At 44.1% G+C, this 23,118-nt stretch overlaps 1 protein-coding gene across 1 annotated transcript in view; it reads right to left on the reverse strand.

Moving 5' to 3' along the window:
* Nucleotides 1-23,118, reverse strand: part of SKAP2 (src kinase associated phosphoprotein 2) — a 339,596-nt gene that overhangs the window by 279,008 nt on the left and 37,470 nt on the right. The window contains exon 2 of the mRNA XM_077268802.1: nucleotides 12,145-12,250. Coding sequence (XP_077124917.1) covers nucleotides 12,145-12,250 — 106 coding nt within the window. The remainder of the gene's footprint in view (nucleotides 1-12,144; nucleotides 12,251-23,118) is intronic.

Raw genomic sequence — 23,118 nt, forward strand, 5'->3', positions numbered from 1 at the left:
GACATGATCAGAAATACTGTAAATTCTCAATTAACCCCCTCACGCTGCAGCCCTTTTTCGTTTTGCGTTTCTGTTTTTTTTCGTTCCTCTTCACAGAGCCATACCTTTTTCATTTTTCTGTCAATATAGCCATGTGATGGCTTGTTTTTTGCAGAACGAGTTGTACTTTTGAGTGACTCCATAGGTTTTACCATATTGTGTACTGTAAAACAGGAAACAAATTCCAAGTGCGTGAAAATGCAAAAAAGTGCAAATTCCACAATTGTTTTTTTTAATTTTTTTTTACCATGCTCAGCAAATGCTAAAAATGACCTACCACTGTGATGTGTCATTTTGAGTTCATAGACACCAAACATGCATAGGTTCTTTTTTATTTAAGTGGTGAAAAAAAATCAAAAGTTTGTTAAAAAAAATTGCGTAATTTTCCTAAATCCTGTAGCGTTTTCATTTTTTCATGATATGGGGCTGGATGAGGGCTTATTTTTTTGTGTGTTGAGCTGATGTTTTTAATGATACTTTTTTGGCGTGGATACAATTTTTTGATAGCCCGTTATTGCATTTTAAGACAATGATGTGGAGACCAAAAAATGTAATTTTGACATTTTTACTTTTTTTGCTACGCCGTTTACAATCAGATTAATTATTTTATATCTTGATAGATCGGGCAATTCTGAACGCTGCAATACCAAATATGTGTATTTTTAATTTTTTTAATTGTTTTATTTTGAATGGAGCAAATGAGGAGTGATTTGAACTTTTATTTATTTTTTTTATATTTTTAAAAACCTTTTTTTAACTTTTCACTTGGTTCAATAGTCTCCATGGGAGACAAGAAGCTGTGATAATCCGATCGCCTCTGCTATACACAGGTGATGATCAGATCGCCTGTGTGTAGCAGAATGCTCACAATCCGGCAATGACAACCACAGGGGTCTGGTGCAGACCCCGGGTTGTCATGCCAATGCATTGGAGACCAGCAGTTATGTGAGACAGGTGCCGATGGGTGGATTAGTGACACGCTTCCGGCGTGATCACATTAAATGCCGCTGTCAGAGATTGACAGCAGCATTTAACAGGTTAACAACTGCAGATGGATTGCGATTCCACCCACGGCTGTTAGGAACACATGTCATCTGCAGGGCCGCCATCAGGGCATTACAGCCGTGACTGGCGTATGGGGCCCGGTGGGCAGAGGGGGCCCGCATCGGGCCCCCTCTCATCTGCTCACCGGGCCCCTACCGGCAGCCGCAGGCTGAACCGGGCCCTTAGCGGCGGCCGGCGCTGCAGCTGTTTAACGCTATTGACGTGCGGGCCCGCGCCCGCACGTCAATAGTTAACAGCCGCCAGCCAATCTGAGGCTGGCAGCTGACGTCAGCCACACCGTGCATGTCGCCGGCTTCTGACGTCATTGTCAGTCGACGGCGAGTGCACGCTTCAGCTGCGTGGAGAGAGCAGGAGCGTGGCAGGTAAGCGAAACTTGTTTGTTTGTTTTTTGTTGTTTTTTTTTTTTTATTTTGAGCGGCGATCCGGGGGGCCCAGGGCAGGACGCTAGACACACTGGGGCAGAACGGCTGGACACACTGGGGCAGAACGGCTGGACACACTGGGGCAGAACGGCTGGACACACTGGGGCAGAACGCTGGACACACTGGGGCAGAACACTGGGGCAGAACGCTGGACACACTGGGGCAGAACGGCTGGACACACTGGGGCAGAATGGCTGGACACACTGGGGCAGAACGGCTGGACACACTGGGGCTGAACACACTGGGGTAGAACGCTGAACACACTGGGGCAGAACGGCTGGACACACTGGCGCAGAACCCTGGACACACTGGGGCAGAAAGCTGGAACACTGGGGCAGAACGCTGGACACACTGGGGCAGAACACTGGGGCAGAACGCTGGACACACTGGGGCAGAACGGCTGGACACACTGGGGCAGAACGGCTGGACACACTGGGGCAGAATGGCTGGACACACTGGGGCTGAACACACTGGGGCAGAACGCTGAACACACTGGGGCAGAACAGCTGGGCACACTGGCGCAGAACTCTGGACACACTGGGGCAGAACGCTGGACACACTGGGGCAGAACGGCTGGACACACTGGGGCAGAACGGCTGGACACACTGGGGCAGAACGCTGGACACACTGGGGCAGAAGACTGGGGCAGAACGCTGGACACACTGGGGCATAACACTGGGGCAGAATGGCTGGACACACTGGGGCAGAACGGCTGGACACACTGGGGCAGAACACACACTGGGGCAGAACGGCTGGACACACTGGGGCAGAACGGCTGGACACACTGGGGCAGAACGGCTGGACACACTGGGGCAGAACGGCTGGACACACTTGGGCAGAATGGCTGGACACACTGGGGCAGAACGCTGGACACACTGGGGCAGAACGCTGGACACACTGGGGCAGAACACTGGGGCAGAACGCTGGACACACTGGGGCAGAACGGCTGGACACACTGGGGCAGAACAGCTGGACACACTGGGGCAGAACGCTGAACACACTGGGGCAGAACTGTTATGACCCCAATGGCGAGGGTCTCAGAGGAACAAGTAAGTCTGCGAAGTACAAAAATCCAGCTCATAGGGCAGTGGTAACTGGGTTGACCATATATCTACTCCTAACGCCAACACTAGAAGTAGCCGGGGAACATGCCTACGTTGGTCGCTAGATGTCTCGCGCCAGCCGGAGGACTAACTACCCCTAGAAGAGGAAAACAAAGACCTCTCTTGCCTCCAGAGAATAGACCCCAAAAGTTGGATACAAGCCCCCCACAAATAATAACGGTGAGGTAAGAGGAAATGACAAACACAGAGATGAACTAGGTTTAGCAAAGAGAGGCCCACTTACTAATAGCAGAATGTAGTAAGATAACTTATATGGTCAACAAAAACCCTATCAAAAATCCACACTGGAAATTCAAGAACCCCCGAACCGTCTAACGGCCTGGGGGGAGAACTCCAGCCTCCCTAGAGCTTCCAGCAAGGATAGGATACAGATTATGTACAAGCTGGACAAAAATGCAAACAAAAACAAATAGCAAAAAGCAAGAAAGCAGACTTAGCTTAATCTAGCAGGAACCAGGATCAGTAGACAAGAGCACAACAGATTAGCTCTGATTACAACGTTGCCAGGCATTGAACTGAAGGTCCAGGGAGCTTATATAGCAACACCCCTGACCTAACGACCCAGGTGAGCATACAAGGGATGGCAGACATTCCCAGAGTCAAATCACTAGTAACCACTAGAGGGAGCCAAAAAGGTAAATTCACAACAGTACCCCCCCCTTAGTGAGGGGTCACCGAACCCTCACCAAGACCACCAGGGCGATCAGGATGAGCGGTGTGAAAGGCACGAACCAAATCGGCCGCATGCACATCAGAGGCGACCACCCAGGAATTATCCTCCTGACCATAGCCCTTCCACTTGACCAGGTACTGAAGCCTCCGCCTGGAGAGACGAGAATCTAAGATCTTCTCCACCACGTACTCCAACTCGCCCTCAACCAACACCGGAGCAGGAGGCTCAGCAGAAGGGACCACAGGCACAACGTACCGCCGCAACAAGGACCTATGAAATACGTTGTGAATGGCAAACGACACCGGAAGATCCAGGCGAAAGGATACAGGATTAAGGATTTCCAATATCTTGTAAGGACCAATGAAGCGAGGCTTAAATTTGGGAGAGGAGACCTTCATAGGAACAAATCGAGAAGACAGCCATACCAAATCCCCAACGCGAAGTCGGGGACCCACACCGCGGCGACGGTTGGCAAAACGCTGAGCCTTCTCCTGTGACAACTTCAAGTTGGCCACCACAAGACTCCAGATCCGCTGCAACCTATCCACCACAGAATCCACCCCAGGACAGTCAGAAGGCTCCACATGTCCCGAGGAAAAACGAGGATGGAAACCAGAGTTGCAGAAAAATGGCGAAACCAAGGTGGCAGAACTAGCCCGATTATTAAGGGCAAATTCAGCCAACGGCAAGAAGGTCACCCAATCATCCTGATCAGAAGAGACAAAACACCTCAAATAAGCCTCCAGAGTCTGATTAGTTCGCTCCGTTTGTCCGTTAGTCTGGGGATGAAAAGCGGACGAAAACGACAAATCAATGCCCATCCTACCACAAAAGGATCGCCAGAACCTGGAAACAAACTGGGATCCTCTGTCCGACACAATATTCTCAGGAATGCCGTGCAAACGAACCACGTTCTGGAAGAACACAGGAACCAGATCAGAAGAGGAGGGCAGCTTAGGCAAAGGAACCAAATGGACCATCTTGGAGAAACGATCACATATCACCCAGATGACAGACATGCCCTGAGACACCGGAAGATCAGAAATGAAATCCATAGAGATGTGTGTCCAAGGTCTCTTCGGGACAGGCAAGGGCAAGAGCAACCCGCTGGCACGAGAACAGCAAGGCTTAGCTCGAGCACAAGTTCCACAGGACTGCACAAATGACCGCACATCCCTTGACAAGGAAGGCCACCAAAAGGACCTGGCCACCAGATCTCTGGTGCCAAAAATTCCCGGGTGCCCTGCCAACACTGAGGAATGAACCTCGGAAATGACTCTGCTGGTCCATTTAGCAGGCACAAACAATCTGTCAGATGGACAAGAGTCAGGCCTACCAGCCTGAAATCTCTGCAACACACGCCGCAGATCAGGAGAAATAGCTGACAAGGTAACTCCTTCCTTAAGAATACCCACAGGTTCAGCGACTCCAGGAGCATCAGGCACAAAGCTCCTAGACAGAGCATCGGCCTTCACATTCTTAGAACCTGGTAAATACGAGACCACAAAGTCAAAACGGGAGAAAAACAATGACCAGCGGGCCTGTCTAGGATTCAGGCGTTTAGCAGACTCGAGATACATCAGATTTTTGTGATCAGTCAAGACCACCACACGATGCTTAGCACCCTCGAGCCAATGACGCCACTCCTCAAATGCCCACTTCATGGCCAACAACTCCCGATTGCCCACATCATAATTTCGCTCTGCCGGCGAAAACTTCCTGGAGAAAAAGGCACAAGGTCTCATAGTAGAGCAACCAGGGCCTCTCTGCGACAAAACGGCCCCTGCCCCAATCTCCAAAGCATCCACCTCCACCTGAAAGGGAAGTGAGGTGTCAGGTTGGCACAAAACAGGCGCCGAAGTAAACCGGCGTTTCAACTCCTGGAAAGCCTCCACGGCAGCAGGAGCCCAGTTAGCTACATCAGAGCCTTTCTTGGTCATATCCGTCAATGGTTTAACAACGCTAGAAAAATTTGCGATAAAACGACGGTAGAAGTTAGCAAAACCCAAGAACTTCTGAAGACTCTTAACTGACGAGGGTTGAGTCCAATCATGAATAGCTCGGACCTTGACTGGGTCCATCTCCACAGCAGAAGGGGAAAAAATGAACCCCAAAAAGGTAACCCTCTGTACACCAAAGAGACACTTTGAGCCTTTAACAAACAAAGAATTTTCACGCAAAATCTTAAAAACCATCCTGACCTGCTCCACATGCGAGTCCCAATCATCAGAAAAAAACAGAATATCATCCAGATAAACAATCAAAAATTTATCCAGATACTTCCGGAAAATGTCATGCATGAAGGACTGAAAAACTGAAGGTGCATCAGAGAGCCCAAATGGCATCACCAAGTACTCAAAATGACCTTCGGGCGTATTGAATGCGGTTTTCCATTCATCGCCTTGCTTAATGCGCACAAGGTTGTACGCACCACGAAGGTCTATCTTGGTGAACCACTTGGCACCTTTAATCCGGGCAAACAAGTCTGACAACAGCGGCAAAGGATACTGAAATTTGACAGTGATCTTGTTTAAAAGCCGATAGTCAATACAAGGCCTCAAAGATCCGTCCTTTTTGGCCACAAAAAAGAATCCCGCACCAAGAGGGGAAGAAGAAGGACGGATATGCCCCTTTTCAAGAGACTCCTTGATATATGAACGCATCGCGGTATGTTCAGGTACCGACAAATTAAACAGTCTCCCCTTAGGAAACTTACTGCCAGGAATCAAATCTATTGCACAGTCACATTCCCTATGAGGAGGCAGTGCACTGGACTTAGACTCGCTGAAGACATCCTGATAATCAGACAAATACGCCGGAACTTCCGAAGGCGTAGAAGATGCAATAGACAAGGGCAGGGAATCTCCATGAATTCCATGGCAGCCCCAACTTGACACCGACATTGCCTTCCAGTCCAAGACTGGATTATGGGTCTGTAACCATGGCAAACCCAAAACAACCAAATCATGCATCTTATGCAGAACAAGAAAACGTATCACCTCCCGATGTTCGGGAGTCATGCACATGGTAACCTGTGTCCAAAACTGCGGTTTATTTTTTGCCAAAGGCGTAGCATCAATACCCCTAAGAGGGATAGGATTTTCTAATGGCTCCAGAACAAAACCGCAGCGCTTGGCAAATGACAGATCCATCAGACTCAGGGCAGCACCTGAGTCTACAAACGCCATGACAGGATACGATGACAGTGAGCAAATCAAAGTTACAGATAGAATAAATTTAGGTTGCAAATTACCAATGGCGACAGGACTAACAACCCTAGTAAGATGTTTAGAGCATGCTGAGATAACATGTGTAGAATCACCACAGTAGTAACACAAGCCATTCTGGCGTCTATGAATTTTCCGCTCATTTCTAGTCAGGATTCTATCACATTGCATTAAATCAGGTGCCTGTTCAGACAACACCATGAGGGAATTTGCGGTTTTGCGCTCCCGCAACCGCCGGTCGATTTGAATTGCCAGGGCCATGGAATCATTCAGACCTGTGGGAATGGGAAAACCCACCATCACATTCTTAATGGCTTCAGAAAGGCCATTTCTGAAATTTGCAGCCAATGCACACTCGTTCCACTGGGTCAGCACGGACCATTTCCGAAATTTTTGGCAATACACTTCAGCCTCGTCCTGGCCCTGAGACATAGCCAGCAAGGCTTTTTCTGCCTGAATCTCAAGATTGGGTTCCTCATAAAGCAAACCGAGCGCCAGAAAAAACGCATCAATATCAGCCAATGCCGCATCTCCTGGCGCCAGCGAGAAGGCCCAATCCTGAGGGTCGCCCCGTAAAAAAGAAATAACAATTTTCACTTGCTGAGCGGAGTCTCCAGATGAACAGGGTCTCAGGAACAAAAACAATTTACAATTATTCCTGAAATTTCTAAATTTAAATCGGTCTCCGGAAAACAGTTCAGGAATCGGTATCTTAGGTTCTGACATAGGATTTCTGATAACATAATCTTGTATGCCCTGCACACGAGCAGTAAGCTGGTCCACACCTGTAATCAAGGTCTGGACATTCATGTCTGCAGCAAACACAAGCCACTCAGAGGTAAAGGGGAAAAGAAAAAAAAAAAATGAGAAAGAGAAAAAAAAAAACTCAGAATTTTCTTTCTTATAATCCCGCTTCTGCAATGCATTTAACATTTAATACTGGCCTGGCAAACTGTTATGACCCCAATGGCGAGGGTCTTAGAGGAACAAGTAAGTCTGCGAAGTACAAAAATCCAGCTCATAGGGCAGTGGTAACTGGGTTGACCATATATCTACTCCTAACGCCAACACTAGAAGTAGCCGGGGAACATGCCTACGTTGGTCGCTAGATGTCTCGCGCCAGCCGGAGGACTAACTACCCCTAGAAGAGGAAAACAAAGACCTCTCTTGCCTCCAGAGAATAGACCCCAAAAGTTGGATACAAGCCCCCCACAAATAATAACGGTGAGGTAAGAGGAAATGACAAACACAGAGATGAACTAGGTTTAGCAAAGAGAGGCCCACTTACTAATAGCAGAATGTAGTAAGATAACTTATATGGTCAACAAAAACCCTATCAAAAATCCACACTGGAAATTCAAGAACCCCCGAACCGTCTAACGGCCCGGGGGGAGAACTCCAGCCTCCCTAGAGCTTCCAGCAAGGATAGGATACAGATTATGTACAAGCTGGACAAAAATGCAAACAAAAACAAATAGCAAAAAGCAAGAAAGCAGACTTAGCTTAATCTAGCAGGAACCAGGATCAGTAGACAAGAGCACAACAGATTAGCTCTGATTACAACGTTGCCAGGCATTGAACTGAAGGTCCAGGGAGCTTATATAGCAACACCCCTGACCTAACGACCCAGGTGAGCATACAAGGGATGGCAGACATTCCCAGAGTCAAATCACTAGTAACCACTAGAGGGAGCCAAAAAGGTAAATTCACAACACAGAACGGCTGGACACAATGGGGCTGAATGATGGACACACTGGGGCAGAACGCTGGACACACTGGGGCAGAATGGCTGGACACACTGGGGAAGAACGGCTGGACACACTGGGGCAGAACGCTGGACACACTGGGGCAGAAGACTGGGGCAGAACGCTGGACACACTGGGGCATAACACTGGGGCAGAATGGCTGGACACACTGGGGCAGAACGGCTGGACACACTGGGGCAGAACGGCTGGACACACTGGGGCAGAACGGCTGGACACACTGGGGCAGAACGGCTGGACACACTGGGGCAGAACGCTGGACACACTGGGGCATGACTGGAGACACTGGGGGCATGATTGGAGACGGGGCAGAATGGTGATACGGGCATGATTGGAGACACTGGAGGCAGGATTGGAGACGGATGGGGCAGGATGCATACGATGGAGACAGATGGGGCAGGATGGGGAGATCATATGGGGCAGGATGGATACTCATTAGGGCAGGATGGGAGAACATATGGCTGACGCAAGGAATGAGACACACGGGGGCTAGGATGGCGAATATTATTACCATAGGGGCTAATTAAGGGATATTATTACTGCAGTGATGTATTAATTTTATTTTTTGAGTACACTGTTTTAAATGGAGGGGCGGTCCTATTACTGTGTAGAGTGATACTATGTCGCCTTCTTCATGTGGTGTAATGTAGAAGTTGGGAAAATTAAGTAATGTGTTCTGCAAGTGGAACTCGAGATAACTGTGTTATTTCCTGCAGAGACGAGTCCTGGCTGGATGAAGTGATGGCGGTCTGTGCTAGATGAAAGATGAAGGACTTCACCTAGAGACGTCACTGGTGAGTCAGTGTGTTACCTATACACTGACACTATGCACTGTATACTATATACAGAGGTCCTGTGTATAATGTCACCGGTGATCACTGGATTACCTATACACTATATACAGAGCTCCTGTGTATAATGTCACTGGTGATCACTGTATTACCGGTACAAAGACACTGCATACTAAGTACAGATCTCCTGTGTATAATGGCACTTATGGTGATAGTATTGTGGTTTTTTTTTTATTATTGATCAGTATTGTAGTATTCAGTCACTATGTGGTGGTAATATGTGGTCTGGTCATGATGTTGTGGTATTTGTTCCTTGTATTTGATATTATTCGATCACTGTGGTGGTAATATGTCATCTGGTCATGGTGTGGTGGTATTTGTGCCTTGTAGATAGTATTATAGGTCACTGTGGTGATAATATGGTGTCTGGTCATGGTGCTGTGGTATTTGCTCCTTGTATGTGGTATTATAGGTCATTTTAAAAATTGAAAAATAAATAAAAATATACCTAAATTGTATTGCATATTTTAACAAATATTTAATAGGCTACAGTAGAGTAGGGCCAGGCCAAAAGTGTCTACCTTGTCATTTTGGTGGCTTAAAAATTCTTTTGGCCAAAACAAAAGCTGCCAGCTATATGTGTGATCTGGTGATGGGAACTGACAATGTGTGATAGGTGAGAAGTGGAGATTTTCCAAGAGAGAGCTCTGGGACTGTGGACAGTTTGAGGGGTGGGGCGTGGAGGCGGGGCTGGGGTGGAGCCTGGGTGGAGTCTCAAGGGGGCCCCGGAAATTTTGCCAGTATGGGGCCCTGAAATTTCTAGTGGCAGCCCTGGTCATCTGTATAGCTGTATAGCTGCCATATGCCCGGAAAGGTGCGGGCTCAGCGCCGGAGCCCACATCAAAGGATGAGACACGACATGTCTGTATATCTATGGCGCATGTCATGTAGGAGTCAAACGTCACCTGCATAACTCAGCAGGAAGTACAGCGTCACCTCAAAAACACTAAAATAGACCAATCCTTGGGCCCAGATGACTTACACCCCCGAGTACAGCAAAAATTAAGTAGTGCGTGTAGACCCTTATTTCTAATGTTCAAGGATTCCATAATAATAGGGTCTCCACAGGACTAACAAATAGCAAATGTGGTGCCATTATTCAAAAAGGAAATAAAATCTGAGCCTGCAAATTATAGGCCGATAAGTTTAACCACTACTGAGATGCTATCTTGGAGCATCTCAATAAAAATAACTTTGCAACCCAACATCAACATGAATTTATGAGGGATTGTTCCTGTCAAACTAATCTGCTCAGCTGGTTCTATAATGAGGTAAGTTCCAGACTAGACCAGGGTAATGCCATGAATGTTATCCATCTACACCTTTCAATGGCATTTCATACAGAGCCACACAAAAAGATGGTCCATAAAATGTGAATAATGGGACTAGGGGGAATTATGTGCAAACTTGGTTAACCACTAGCTCAGTGACAGGATCCAGAGGATGGTTATTAGTGGAACACATAATTAACAGTGGGGTACCACAGGGGTCAGCATTAGTCCCTCTTTTTTAACATTTTTTTAATGACTTTGTAGGGGGCATGCAGAGTAGAATTACAATATTTGTAGATGATACTAAACTCTGCAACATAATCAACACATAGGAGGATAATTTAATATTACAAAAGGATTTAAGTAAGTTGGAGACTTAGGCTAACAAGTGGCAACTAAAGTTTAATGCAGATAAACGTGAGGTTATGCACTTAGTCAGAGGAAATGAAATGTAGAACTAAGTAAAACACTGTCACTGAAAAAGACTTGGGCATCTGGGTAGATAGCAAATTCCACTTTAGAGACCAGTGTCAGGCAGCTGTTGCCAAGGCAAAGAAAATAATGGGATGCATTAAAAAAGGCAAAGATGCTCCTGATGAGAACACAGTTTTGCCTCTCTACTAGTCACTAGTGTGACCACACTTTAAATACTGTGAACTATTTTTTCATCTCCTGTGCATAAGAAGGAAATTGCTGAACTAAAGTGCATGCAGATAAGAGCAACCAAGGTTATTAGGGGAATGGTTGGACTGCAATGCAAAGACACAATATCAGTCTTGGGGCTATTCAGTTTGGAAAAACAAATGTTTAAGGGTGATCTTGTTCCAATGTACAGATATACAAGGGGAGAGTACAAAGGTTTTTCTAATGATCTTTTTTACACCTAGGCTTGCAATGTGGACAAAGGGACATTCTCCTCATCTAGAGGAAAGAAGACTTAATCATAGTCACAGAAGGAGATTCTTTCCTGTAAGAGCAGTGAGACTATGGAACATGATATTGTAATGGATTAAGTACAAGGAGGGTCTTTCTTGAAAAATATTAGGTTATGGGTATTAAGTTCAGTGGTAGGAAGTTGAATTGCTGTATGTGGAGTCGGGAAGGTTTTTTTCCACTAATATGGGGAAATTAGAATCTTTTTTATGCAGTTTTTGACTTCTTCTGGATCAACATGTTAGGCTATAGGCTGAACGCGATGGACTTGTGTCTACCTTTAACTCTAGAAACGAAATATTGATGGAGCTGTGCACAATATATGGCTAATACTGCATACATGTAGCTTTATAGTACAGCATAATACAATATATACAGTATATTCACTATGTCTTGCTAGACAGGGAATAATGAAGTGTTTATTTTTCTGAAGCCAAGTGACATGTTTGTTCAAGTGACAATACTTATATGGAGAACGTTACACAAATGATATTTGGCCATTTTGCTAAAGCTGTAAAATTTGCATTAGGTCAATCAATATGTGTGCACATTTGATCAGTATGTGTCACAAATAATGTCAGAAATTGGATAATGTCGACATGTAGATAATGGATGATTGGAATTAATTATCATGTTTGAAAGTATCTTTCAAACCATATTCATGATGGTAAGCTAGCCTGGAGCTAATGCGTTAGTGAAATTGGATGTTAATTATGAATGTTTCCATGTGTCTATTATCTATGTTTTAATAAATAAAATAATATATTGATACATACTTGTTTTTAATGTCTTTTATCTTCTTTATAAGGAAATCTTTTTTATCCTTTGCCCTTTTCGATAAGGCTTCTCCTTTTAAGACATCACACAGATAAGTTTCCAATTCTAGAATGAAAAGAAAATGAAATTAGGAAATATTTGTTATATTGTATCTAAAATCATGGTTTGTATTATGCTTTAGTCTTCAAAGCATAGTTGTAATTAAGGTATGCTAGAAAATGTAATTTGTAGCATTCTCCTGTTATTACTGTAATTGCTACCTTTCAAAAGAGAAGAGCTGAACTTATACTGTTCTTTTTCCACTTTAATAGTTTGTGGTCATGTATCTGTCTGAGTATGAAAAAAATGTGCAAAAATGTAAGAATATAGAAATGTCAGAAAATCCGCACTATTTGTCTATATCAGTGTTTCCCAAACTTCAGTCTTCACAGCCCCCAACACATCATGTTTTTATGGTTATGAAAATTATGAAATTATTATCAAGGCATCAGAAACTGCCACAGGTTCACTCACCTGTGCAATACTAAGGAAATCCTGAAAACCTGATGTGTTGAGTTGCCGGGAGGACGGGGTTTGGGAATCACTGGTCTATAAGATGGCTTCACAAATTTTTTCAACTGGGGCCTTATCAGACAAAACAATATGAAGTCTTGGCCTCACCATCTGTAATGGAAGTCTTTGCCTTTGAAACCCAATATAACATTCACACAATATAACACTTCACAGTGTAAGAAGTAGTGGTCTACATAATGCCTCCTTTTATTCTACTCAAATGCTAGTCAGCACCAACAGTTTTTGTCACATAGTTCATAACTAAAGTCATCCACTGTCATTTTTAGAACCAAAGGCTTTAAAAACAGAATTTTCCCTTAAGGTGCATCTGAACCCCTATAGCCAGCGTGGAGGGGAATATGTCTAAACAACCAAAGCATTCAAATAGTCTTCTAATAAATATAGCTCAGTTTAACATATGCCCCTTTTTGCACAGATCGCCCTACTCAAAAAGGATGGCCTAGGCACTATTTACCCTGCAGTTGCCATCAGAACCATCCTGTTGAAATTACAATGTTACTGATTGATCGTGTGCAGCCTTTCTCAATTGGTATCCTGGCAGCAGAGCATCACTGGCATCCTGGCATCAGTGCAAAACTCATGCCAGGAAGCTGCAGCAGTGCTGGTGTTTGCAGATGCTGCATGATGGAGCTGTACATAGTGAACTGAGAGGAGTTTTATGATGCAAGATGGGATGTATATAGAGTGGCTGAGAGGAATTTAATTTGTTGTTGCCTGCTGTAGGAGAACAGTTATATAAAACAGATGTTGCTCTGTTGATGCATATGACAAAAGATAATTCTCTGCCATATGCATCAACAGAGCAGCATTTTTAGTTTCGCCGTGCTGACCTGTCAGAGGCCGACAGCAAACATAGCTCTGGACTGCCTAGTAATTACAAGTTCCATTGTGGAAAATGCAAGAGAGTTGGCCACTGAGAGAAACCAGCTAGTAATGATATAAAAATACCCAGACAACTATAGTGAAACAGATGACAAAAGATAAAATTGGTCATGCAGGACACTGGAGCAGAGAGTGGAGTGCACAGAAGCATAAGGTTAATTTTACACATAGATCAGCTTGATGATAATGCAAAAAGATTGGGCTAGTCAGGAGAACACAGGAAAAAGAGGGAGGGGTCTGCAGCACAGTGGAGAAGTGCTGTTGGGAAATGTAGTTTTGGCAGTGTATAAATAAGAGCACTCATTCAGCTTGGATGCACAGAGGGGCATATAGAGATAATATAAGACACAAAAGTAGAAAGAAACATTATGTGTGGCTTTGTCTGTATATTAACACTAAGTATACAGTTATTGTGCTTTGTGAAAAATAATGTGATTGCGGGGTCTTTTCACTTTTTGCCATCTGGTGAAAATAACATTCCATTTCGGGTGGTGCTAAATATGTAGAGGGTTTTTTCAACATTTTTGTACCTTTGGACAATAAAATGTGTTGTAGAAAGCATCATTTGTCACTACTAGTGATGGGCGATCTTGCTCAGATAACTCCTTAATCGAGCATCTGGGTGTGCTCGTATATTATGTTCGAGTGCCTGTGGCTGTATGATTTGCAGCTGTTAGACAGCCTCATCACATGTGGAGATTGACTGTTTGTTAAAATGGGGAAGATCTCACACCATTCTTTTTAAATTATTTATTTAAATAATTTTAAAAAATGACTTTGGGACCCCACCATTCTTGATAACCAGCCATGATAAAGCTAAAAGCTGAGGGTTGTAGCCCAAACCTGCCAGTTTTGCCTGCGCAGGCACATCATTTTTCTTGTAATTTATTTACAGCAAAAGCGCCAGCTGATGAATACTCTCAACAACGGCGTTGCTCTCACTGTTATCAGCGTAGGCTGATTGGGGTAAAACTTTCTCATCAGGTGACGCCTGTAACTGGCGGTAAACTTTTTATCGCCGGTCACAGCTGCTAGTTCACACTGTCATCTGACAGCATGAGATCCGCCCCTCTATGACCGGCGGTAATAATCTTACTGTCAATCAGAGTCTGTGTTTGCCGTGATGTTATGCAGATGTTCAGGATTCCCATTCATCTGAATGAGGTCCAGATTTGGGTTTGGGGACCACTGGGGTACTCGAACCAAACTTTTTTTAGATGTTTAGCCAAACCTGCAGACCCGAACATCCATGGGTTCTCCCATCACTAGCCCCAATTCTACTTCATAATTGTTAGACTATATATATATATATATATATATATATATATATATATATATATATATATATATATGTATACACTCACCGGCCACTTTATTAGGTACACCATGCTAGTAATGGGTTGGACCCCCTTTTGCCTTCAGAACTGCCTCAATTCTTCGTGGCATAGATTCAACAAGGTGCTGGAAGCATTCCTCAGAGATTTTGGTCCATATTGACATGATGGCATCACACAGTTGCCGCAGATTTGTCGGCTGCACATCCCAAAGATGCTCCATACAAGGCAGGATGGATCCATGCTTTCATGTTGTTTACGCCAAATTCTGACCCTACCATCCGAATGTCGCAGCAGAAATCGAGACTCATCAGACCAAGCAACGTTTTTCCAATCTTCTACTGTCCAATTTCGATGAGCTTGTACAAATTGTAGCCTCAGTTTCCTGTTCTTAGCTGAAAGGAGTGGTACCCGGTGTGGTCTTCTGCTGCTGTAGCCCATCTGTCTCAAAGTTCGACGCACTGTGCGTTCAGAGATGCTCTTAGGCCTACCTTGGTTGTAACGGGTGGCGATTTGAGTCACTGTTGCCTTTCTATCAGCTCGAACCAGTCTGCCCATTCTCCTCTGACCTCTGGCATCAACAAGGCATTTCCGCCCACAGAACTGCCGCTCACTGGATTTTTTTTCTTTTTCGGACCATTCTCTGTAAACCCTAGAGATGGTTGTGCGTGAAAATCCCAGTAGATCAGCAGTTTCTGAAATACTCAGACCAGCCCTTCTGGCACCAACAACCATGCCACGTTCAAAGGCACTCAAATCACCTTTCTTCCCCATACTAATGCTCGGTTTGAACTGCAGGAGATTGTCTTGACCATGTCTACATGCCTAAATGCACTGAGTTGCCACCATGTGATTGGCTGATTAGAAATTAAGTGTTAACAAGAAGTTGGACAGGTGTACCTAATAAAGTGGCCGGTGAGTGTATATACACACACATATATATATTATAAACATGAGACATTGATTCTGTCATTTTTGTGACTTCATATGTTTTTGTCCCCCTATGTTGTCTTCCACAAACCGCTAACAACATGTGCCAGAAAAATCTGCAGGAAAACTAGCTCAGGAATCAGGTTCACCAGGAAAGTCTAGCTGAGATAAGAAAAAAAAAAGTATAAAAAATGTTAACACGACATTCCTTCCGAATATAGATAGCAATATTTGTCTAGCTACTGTTTACATTAGCAATCCTGGCTGCCTGCAAGCTCTCTCCAGAGGGAAAATGTACTGCAATACTTAAAGGAACAGTTAATACAAGCGTAGAGGGATCCGAGCACAGATAAGTGATAACATACCATTTACAAATTACTTAGTGTCAATTACAGAGAGAAATGATTTGTGAAAATAGAGATAAAATGTACCACAAGCACTTGGGTAAAATAGAGCAGAGGAAAAGACTTTAAAATGAAATAGGATGATCAGCCCAGACAATCTTAACTGCTGTGATAAACTGCTTATGCCTAATGTGTATGCTTACACCATGATGAATACTCACAGGTGGGAATTTTAAAGGTGGAGCGTGAGGCCTCCTGGTATTGGGCCGGAAAGTGAAATCAGAAACCTGCAAATTATAGATAAATGCGATGGGGCACGTTACTATGTCGCACCTCACAAAAATGATGTAATTGACCTAGAAAAATAGACCCTTGTTCATCTCTTTTAAACAACACATTTAAAGAGGACTTGTCACCAAATTTGTTCATGTGGAATTTGACACAGGATGCAATAGTAGCTGCAGAGCGGAGTAAAACATTTTTGCTTTGTTGTTTTTTTTATTTCACCTTTCTGTTATGAACATATTAGCAAAGAAAGTATTTGGCCCCTAATAAGATAATTTTCATGAAGTCCAAGTGGATGTTATCAGATAACAAACAGGCAATTCCCACATGTGTTGCAGCTGTCTAACAGCCGCAAAACATGCAGCCGCAGGAACTAGAACATATTATCCGAGTACGTCCAAGATACTCAGATAACACCCAAGCATGCTCGAATAACACGTTATCAGAGCACGTTCACTCATCACTACTCTAGACAGATCATGTTGGTGGAGGAGCAGAAGTGACCATGCTATGAGATGATAGAAGTGCTTGTTATGTGACACAGTTAAACTCAGCTGCACTGCCCCTCCACCCACACTGACCCATGTGTAAGGAGATGGACATACTGCCCACATTTCCCTCTTAAAGAAACAAGTTTAATGTTAAGTGATATAATGAAGATGTTAGTAATATTGCTAATGTATGTAGTTTGACAATAGGGATAGTGAGAGTTAATATTTGGGACTAGCCTAGAGTGGGAGGGGCCGAGTTAAAGGGAAAGTGACAATTTCCTGTTAGTAATTCAGATAAGGTCTGGAGTGTATAGAGAAAGGACCTAAGATCTATTGTGAGCAGACCCGCATTCTGGGGTGTTCATAAAGTGAGAGGGGATCGAAGAAAGAGAGTGAGATCTGGAGCAGAAATTACTAAGAGTCAGAGTGATCGATCGGAGACAGTTCCTATGAGATGATGCCTAGCATTCAGACCCAGAGTTTATAACTCCTGAAGTTAACGGGCTTAGACAGGACTGAGTGTATGAGATTAATAGATTGTCCCTGGTGGGAGTTCCAGAGCACCAGCACTAGAGAAGATAAGTACCTGCCATATTGGCACCCTCAGGAGAAAGAAGATGTGGAACTGCACGTCGAGTAAAGGACCCTTGTGAAATAGAACGGTAGTACTGAGCTGGGTTGTGGTGAAGTAGTGAGAAACAATGGAGACAAAGGACAAGTATAGAGCATAAAGAGGAAAGGAGAACAGCAGAGAAACGAAGGAATAAGACTGTGTGGAAAATGTGAAGAAAACGTTCATAAGACTGTGTACCCGCAGTTTCAGAGCTGTATCATGACATCTCACCTACTGAAAACATGCTCTAAACTATTGTGGCCACGTTCTTTCCTTTGAGTGTTGCTGACTGCTTATGATTGGTCAGCATTATAGAGGGGGAAGAAGGTCACGCCCCTAATGAAAACTATGTGATAACACTCATTTGGACTTTTTACTCAGGTGTCAAGTACTTTGACCCCTTCATGACCCAGCCTATTTTGACCTTAATGACCTGGCAGTTTTTTGCAATTCTGACCAGTGTCCCATTATGAGATAATAACTCAGGAACGCTTCAACAGATCCTAGCGGTTCTGAGATTGTTTTTTCGTGACATATTGGGCTTCATGTTAGTGGTAAATTTAGGTCGATAATTTTTGTGTTTATTTGTGAAAAAATTGAAATTTGGCAAAAATTTTCAAAATTTTGCAATTTTCAAAGTTTTAATTTTTATTCTGTTAAAGGAGAGAGTTATGTGACACAAGATAGTTAATAAATAAAATTACCAACATGTCTACTTTACATCAGCACAATTTTGGAAACAACATTTTTTTTGCTAGGAACTTATAAGGGTAAAAATTTGACCAATGATTTCTCATTTTTACAACGAAATTTACAAAACCATTTTTTTTAGACACCACCTCACATTTGAAGTCAGTTTGAGGGGTCTATATGGCTGAAAATACCCAAAAGTGACACCATTCTAAAAACTGCACCCCTCAAGGTGCTCAAAACCACATTCAAGAAGCTTATTAACCCTTCAGGTGCTTCACAGCAGCAGAAACAACATGGAAGTAAAAAATTAACATTTAACTTTTTAGCCACAAAAATTATCTTTTAGCAACAATTTTTTTATTTTCCCAAGGGTAAAAAGAGAAATTGGACCCCAAAAGTTATTGTACAATTTGTCCTGAGTACGCCGATACCCCATATGTGGGGGGAACCACTGTTTGGGCGCACGACAGGGCTCGGAAGGGAAGGAGCGCCATTTGACTTTTGAATGAAAAATTAGCTCCAATCGTTAGCGGACACCATGTCGCGTTTGGAGAGCCCCTGTGTACCTAAAGATTGGAGCTCCCACACAAGTGACCCGATTTTAGAAACTAGACCCACCAAGGAACTTATATAGATGCATAGTGAGCACTTTGAACCCCCAGGTGCTTCACAAATTGATCCGTAAAAATGAAAAAGTACTTTTTTTCACAAAAAATTTCTTTTAGCCTCAATTTGTTCATTTCCACATGGGCAGCAGGATAAAATGGATCTTAAAATTTATTGGGCAATTTCTCCTGAGTACACTGATACCTCACATGTGGGGGTAAACCACTGTTTGGGCACACGGCAGGACTCAGAAGGGAAGGAGCGCCATTTGACTTTTTGAATGAAAAATTAGCTCCAATCGTTAGCGGACACCATGTCGCGTTTGGAGAGCCCCTGGGTGCATAAACATTGGAGCTCTCCCACAAATGACCCCATTTTGTAAACTAGACCTCCCATGGAACTAATCTAGATGTGCAGTGACCACTTTAAACCCCCAAGTGCTTCACAGAAGTTTATAACGCAGAGCCGTGAAAATAAAAAATCATTTTTCTTTCCTCAAAAATTGTTTAGCCCACAATTGTTTATTTTCACAAAGGTAACAGGAGAAGTGGACCACAATATTTGTTGTCCAGTTTGTCCTGAGTACGCTGATACCCCATATGTGGGGGTAAACCACTGCTTGGGCACTCGTCGGGCCTCGGAAGGGAAGTAGTGATGTTTTGAAATGCAGACTTTGATGGAATGGTCTGCGGGCGTCGCGTTGCGTTTGCAGAGCACCTGATGTGCCTAAACAGTAGAAACCCCCTATAAGTGACCCCATTTTGGAAACTAGACCCCCCAAGGAACGTATCTAGATGTGTGGTGAGCACTTTGAACCCCCAAGTGCTTCACAGAAGTTTATAATGCAGAGCCGGGAAAATAAAAAATCATTTTTCTTTCCTCAAAAAATTATGTTTTAGCAAGCAATTTTTTATTTTTGCAAGGGTAACAGGACAAACTGGGCAACAACTACTGGGGTCCAATTTCTCCTGAGTATGCTAGTACCCCATATGTGGGGGTAAACCACTGTTTGTGCGCACGTCAGGGCTCGGAAGGGAGGGAGCACCATTTGACTTTTTGAACGCAAGATTGGCTGGAATCAATGGTGGCGCCATGTTGCGTTTGGAGACCTCTGATGTGCCTAAACAGTGGAAACCCCTCAATTCTAACTCCAACACTAACCCCAACACACCCCTAACCATAATCCCAACTCTAGCCATAACCCTAATCACAACCCTAACCCCAACACACCACTAACCACAACCCTAACCCCAACACACCCCTAACCCTAATCCCAACCCTAACCCTAATCCTAACCCTAATCCCAACCCTAACCCTAATCCCAACCCTAACTACAACCTTAACCCCAACACACCCCTAACCCTAACCATAACCCTAACCACAAGCCTAATCTTAACCCTATTTCCAACCCTAGCCCTAATTCCAACCCTAACCCTAAGGCTATGTGCCCATGTTATGGATTCGTGTGAGATTTTTCCGTACCAGTTTTGAAAAATCCGCAGGTAAAAAGCCCTGCGTTTTACCTGCGGATTCACCGCGGATTTCCAGTGTTTTTTGTGTGGATTTCACCTGCGGATTCCTATTGAGGAACAGGTGTAAAACGCTGCGGAATCCGCACAAAGAATTGACATGCTGCGGAAAATACAATGCAGCATTTCCGCACGGTATTTTCTGCACCATGGGCACAGCAGATTTGGTTTTCCATAGGATTACATGGTACTGTAAACCTGATGGAAAACTGCTACAAATCCGCAGCGGCCAATCCGCTGTGGATCCGCAGCCAAATCCGCACCATGTGCAAATAGCCGTGTGCACATAACATTCTAACCCTAACCCTAGTTCTAACCCTAATTCTAACCCTAACCCTAGCCCTAACCCTAACCCTAGTTCTAACCCTAACCCTAGTTCTAAACCTAACCCTAGTGGAAAAATAAAAGTAAATATATTTTCTTTAGTTTATTATTGTCCCTACCTATGGGGGTGATAAAGGGGGGGTTCATTTACTATTTTTTTTATTTTGATCACTGTGATAGGTTTTATCACAGTGATCAAAATGTACCTGGAACGAATCTGCCAGCCGCCAGATTCGGCGGGCGCACTGCACATTCGATTGCCATTTTGGAAGATGGCGGCACCCATGGAGAAGACGGATGGACACCGGGAGGCTCGGTAAGTATGAGGGGGGTACTGAGGAGGAGATCGGTGGCAGTGGGGCAGATCAGGGTTTCCAGCCATGGCCGATGATATTGCAGCATCGGCCATGGCTGGATTGTAATATTTCAGCAGTTTTCATAGGTGAAATATTACAAATCGCTCTGGCTGTTTCACTTTCAACAGCCAATCAGAGCGATCGTAGCCACAGGGGGCTGAAGTACCACTCCCCCTATCCCTGCAGTTAACCCTTTCACCCGATCTGCAGGGACGTGATCCCTCCGTGACACCACATAGGCATCACAGGTCGGATTGGCTCCAGGTTTCATGTCACCTACATGGCGTCACAGGTCGGGAAGGGGTTAATTGCTAATATTTCCGTAAGGCTACTTTCACACTAGCGTCGTGCACTGCACGTCGCTATGCGTCGTTTTGTAGAAAAACGCATCCTGCAAAAGTGCTTGCAGGATGCGTTTTTTCTCCATTGACTTGCATTAGCGACGCAGTGCGACGCATTGCCACACGTCACAACCATCGTGCAACGGTTGCGTCGTGTTGCGTCGGACCGTCGCCTCCAAAAAAGTTGCATGTAACGTTTTTTGGTGCATCGTGTCCAGCATTTCCGACCACGCATGCACGGCCGGAACTCCGCCCCCTCCTCCCCGCACCTCACAATGGGGCAGCGGATGCATTGAAAAACAGCATCCGCTGCCCCCGTTGTGTGGCGTTTCCACAGTATACGTCGGTGCGTCGCAACGTCGCATTGCGAAGTGCAGTGTACGACGCTAATGTGAAAGTAGCCTAATGGAGAAACAACATTTTTTTGCAAAGCAGCTTCTATTGCTCTATTGCATCCTGTATCCAGTTCAACATGCCAAATTTGATAAAAGGTCCTCTTTAAAGGGATCCTGTCAGCAGGATTGTGCACAGTAACCTACAGACAGTGTCAGGTCGGCGCCGTTATACTGATTAAAATGATACCTTGGTTGATGAAATCCATCTTGTGGTCATTGTTTAATCTTTATTTTCAGTTTTTAGTTAATGATATGCTCGTGGCCCGTGGCGGCCTGGAGGGGATGGGGTCTGCATGTGGTGCTCTGATTAGGTATTCATAATGCAGACTGCTGACAGATCACTGATCCCTCACTGACCTGCTCCCTGGTTTGCATAATGAATATCTGTCCATACTGAAGAAAAAAAAACCTTCTACAGGCAGGTGCCAGCTATGGCACCTGTGCTGCAGCATAATCGCATGTTTAGTGTCCAGTTAATAAGTATTCTTCATGTTATGGAGTATGTGTAAAAAAAAACCATCAATTTTAAAATGGCACCTGCCGTGCTTGTGCAGTAGCAGCTATCCGTGTGTATAGAGATCCGACAGCTGCTATTGCGCAGGCACCGTTGGTGCCATTTGCTGGAGAGGAAAAAAAAATCCTCCTCCAAGATTTGCGCCGCTCCATAGAAACAGCCTGTGGCCAGGCTTCAAGAGAGACCATGATTTTCTACAACATGCAGCAATACTGTGGTATTGCTGTGTATAATAAAAGCTATCAGGTTCAATTCCTCTAAGCAAAGTAATAAATACAGGTAAAAAGTTTTAAAAAATATGGAAAAAAAAAACCATAAAAGTTTTAATCACTCCACTTTTCCCTCATTAAAGATAGTAATACAAAAAATATACAGATATGTGGTATTGCTGCATCATGAAAAGTCAGGTAGATCATAATATAAAAATAATTAACCTGATCGGTAAACGCCATAAAACATAAAAAGTTCTGTAATTGCTGTTTTTTCTACTTTATATCCCCAAAATGTTAAAAGTTATACAATACATTTCAAATGATATACCCAAACTGAGAAATTTAAAAAATTTGACTTGTTCTGCAAAGATCAAACTTTTAACTCTCACAGAACATGAAAAATGTTGTGTGTTTTTATTTACGTGGAAAGATAAAAAGACAAAAAGAAACTCAGCATCCGGAAGTCCAAAGTAGACCACATCAAGGGGTTAAGAGAGTAAAGGCTTTAGACAACATTATTGTTGCATACTCGCTCTAAGTTGCCAAGGTGG

This window comes from Ranitomeya variabilis, chromosome 6, assembly GCF_051348905.1.
Source record: "Ranitomeya variabilis isolate aRanVar5 chromosome 6, aRanVar5.hap1, whole genome shotgun sequence".
Taxonomy (NCBI): domain Eukaryota; kingdom Metazoa; phylum Chordata; class Amphibia; order Anura; family Dendrobatidae; genus Ranitomeya; species Ranitomeya variabilis.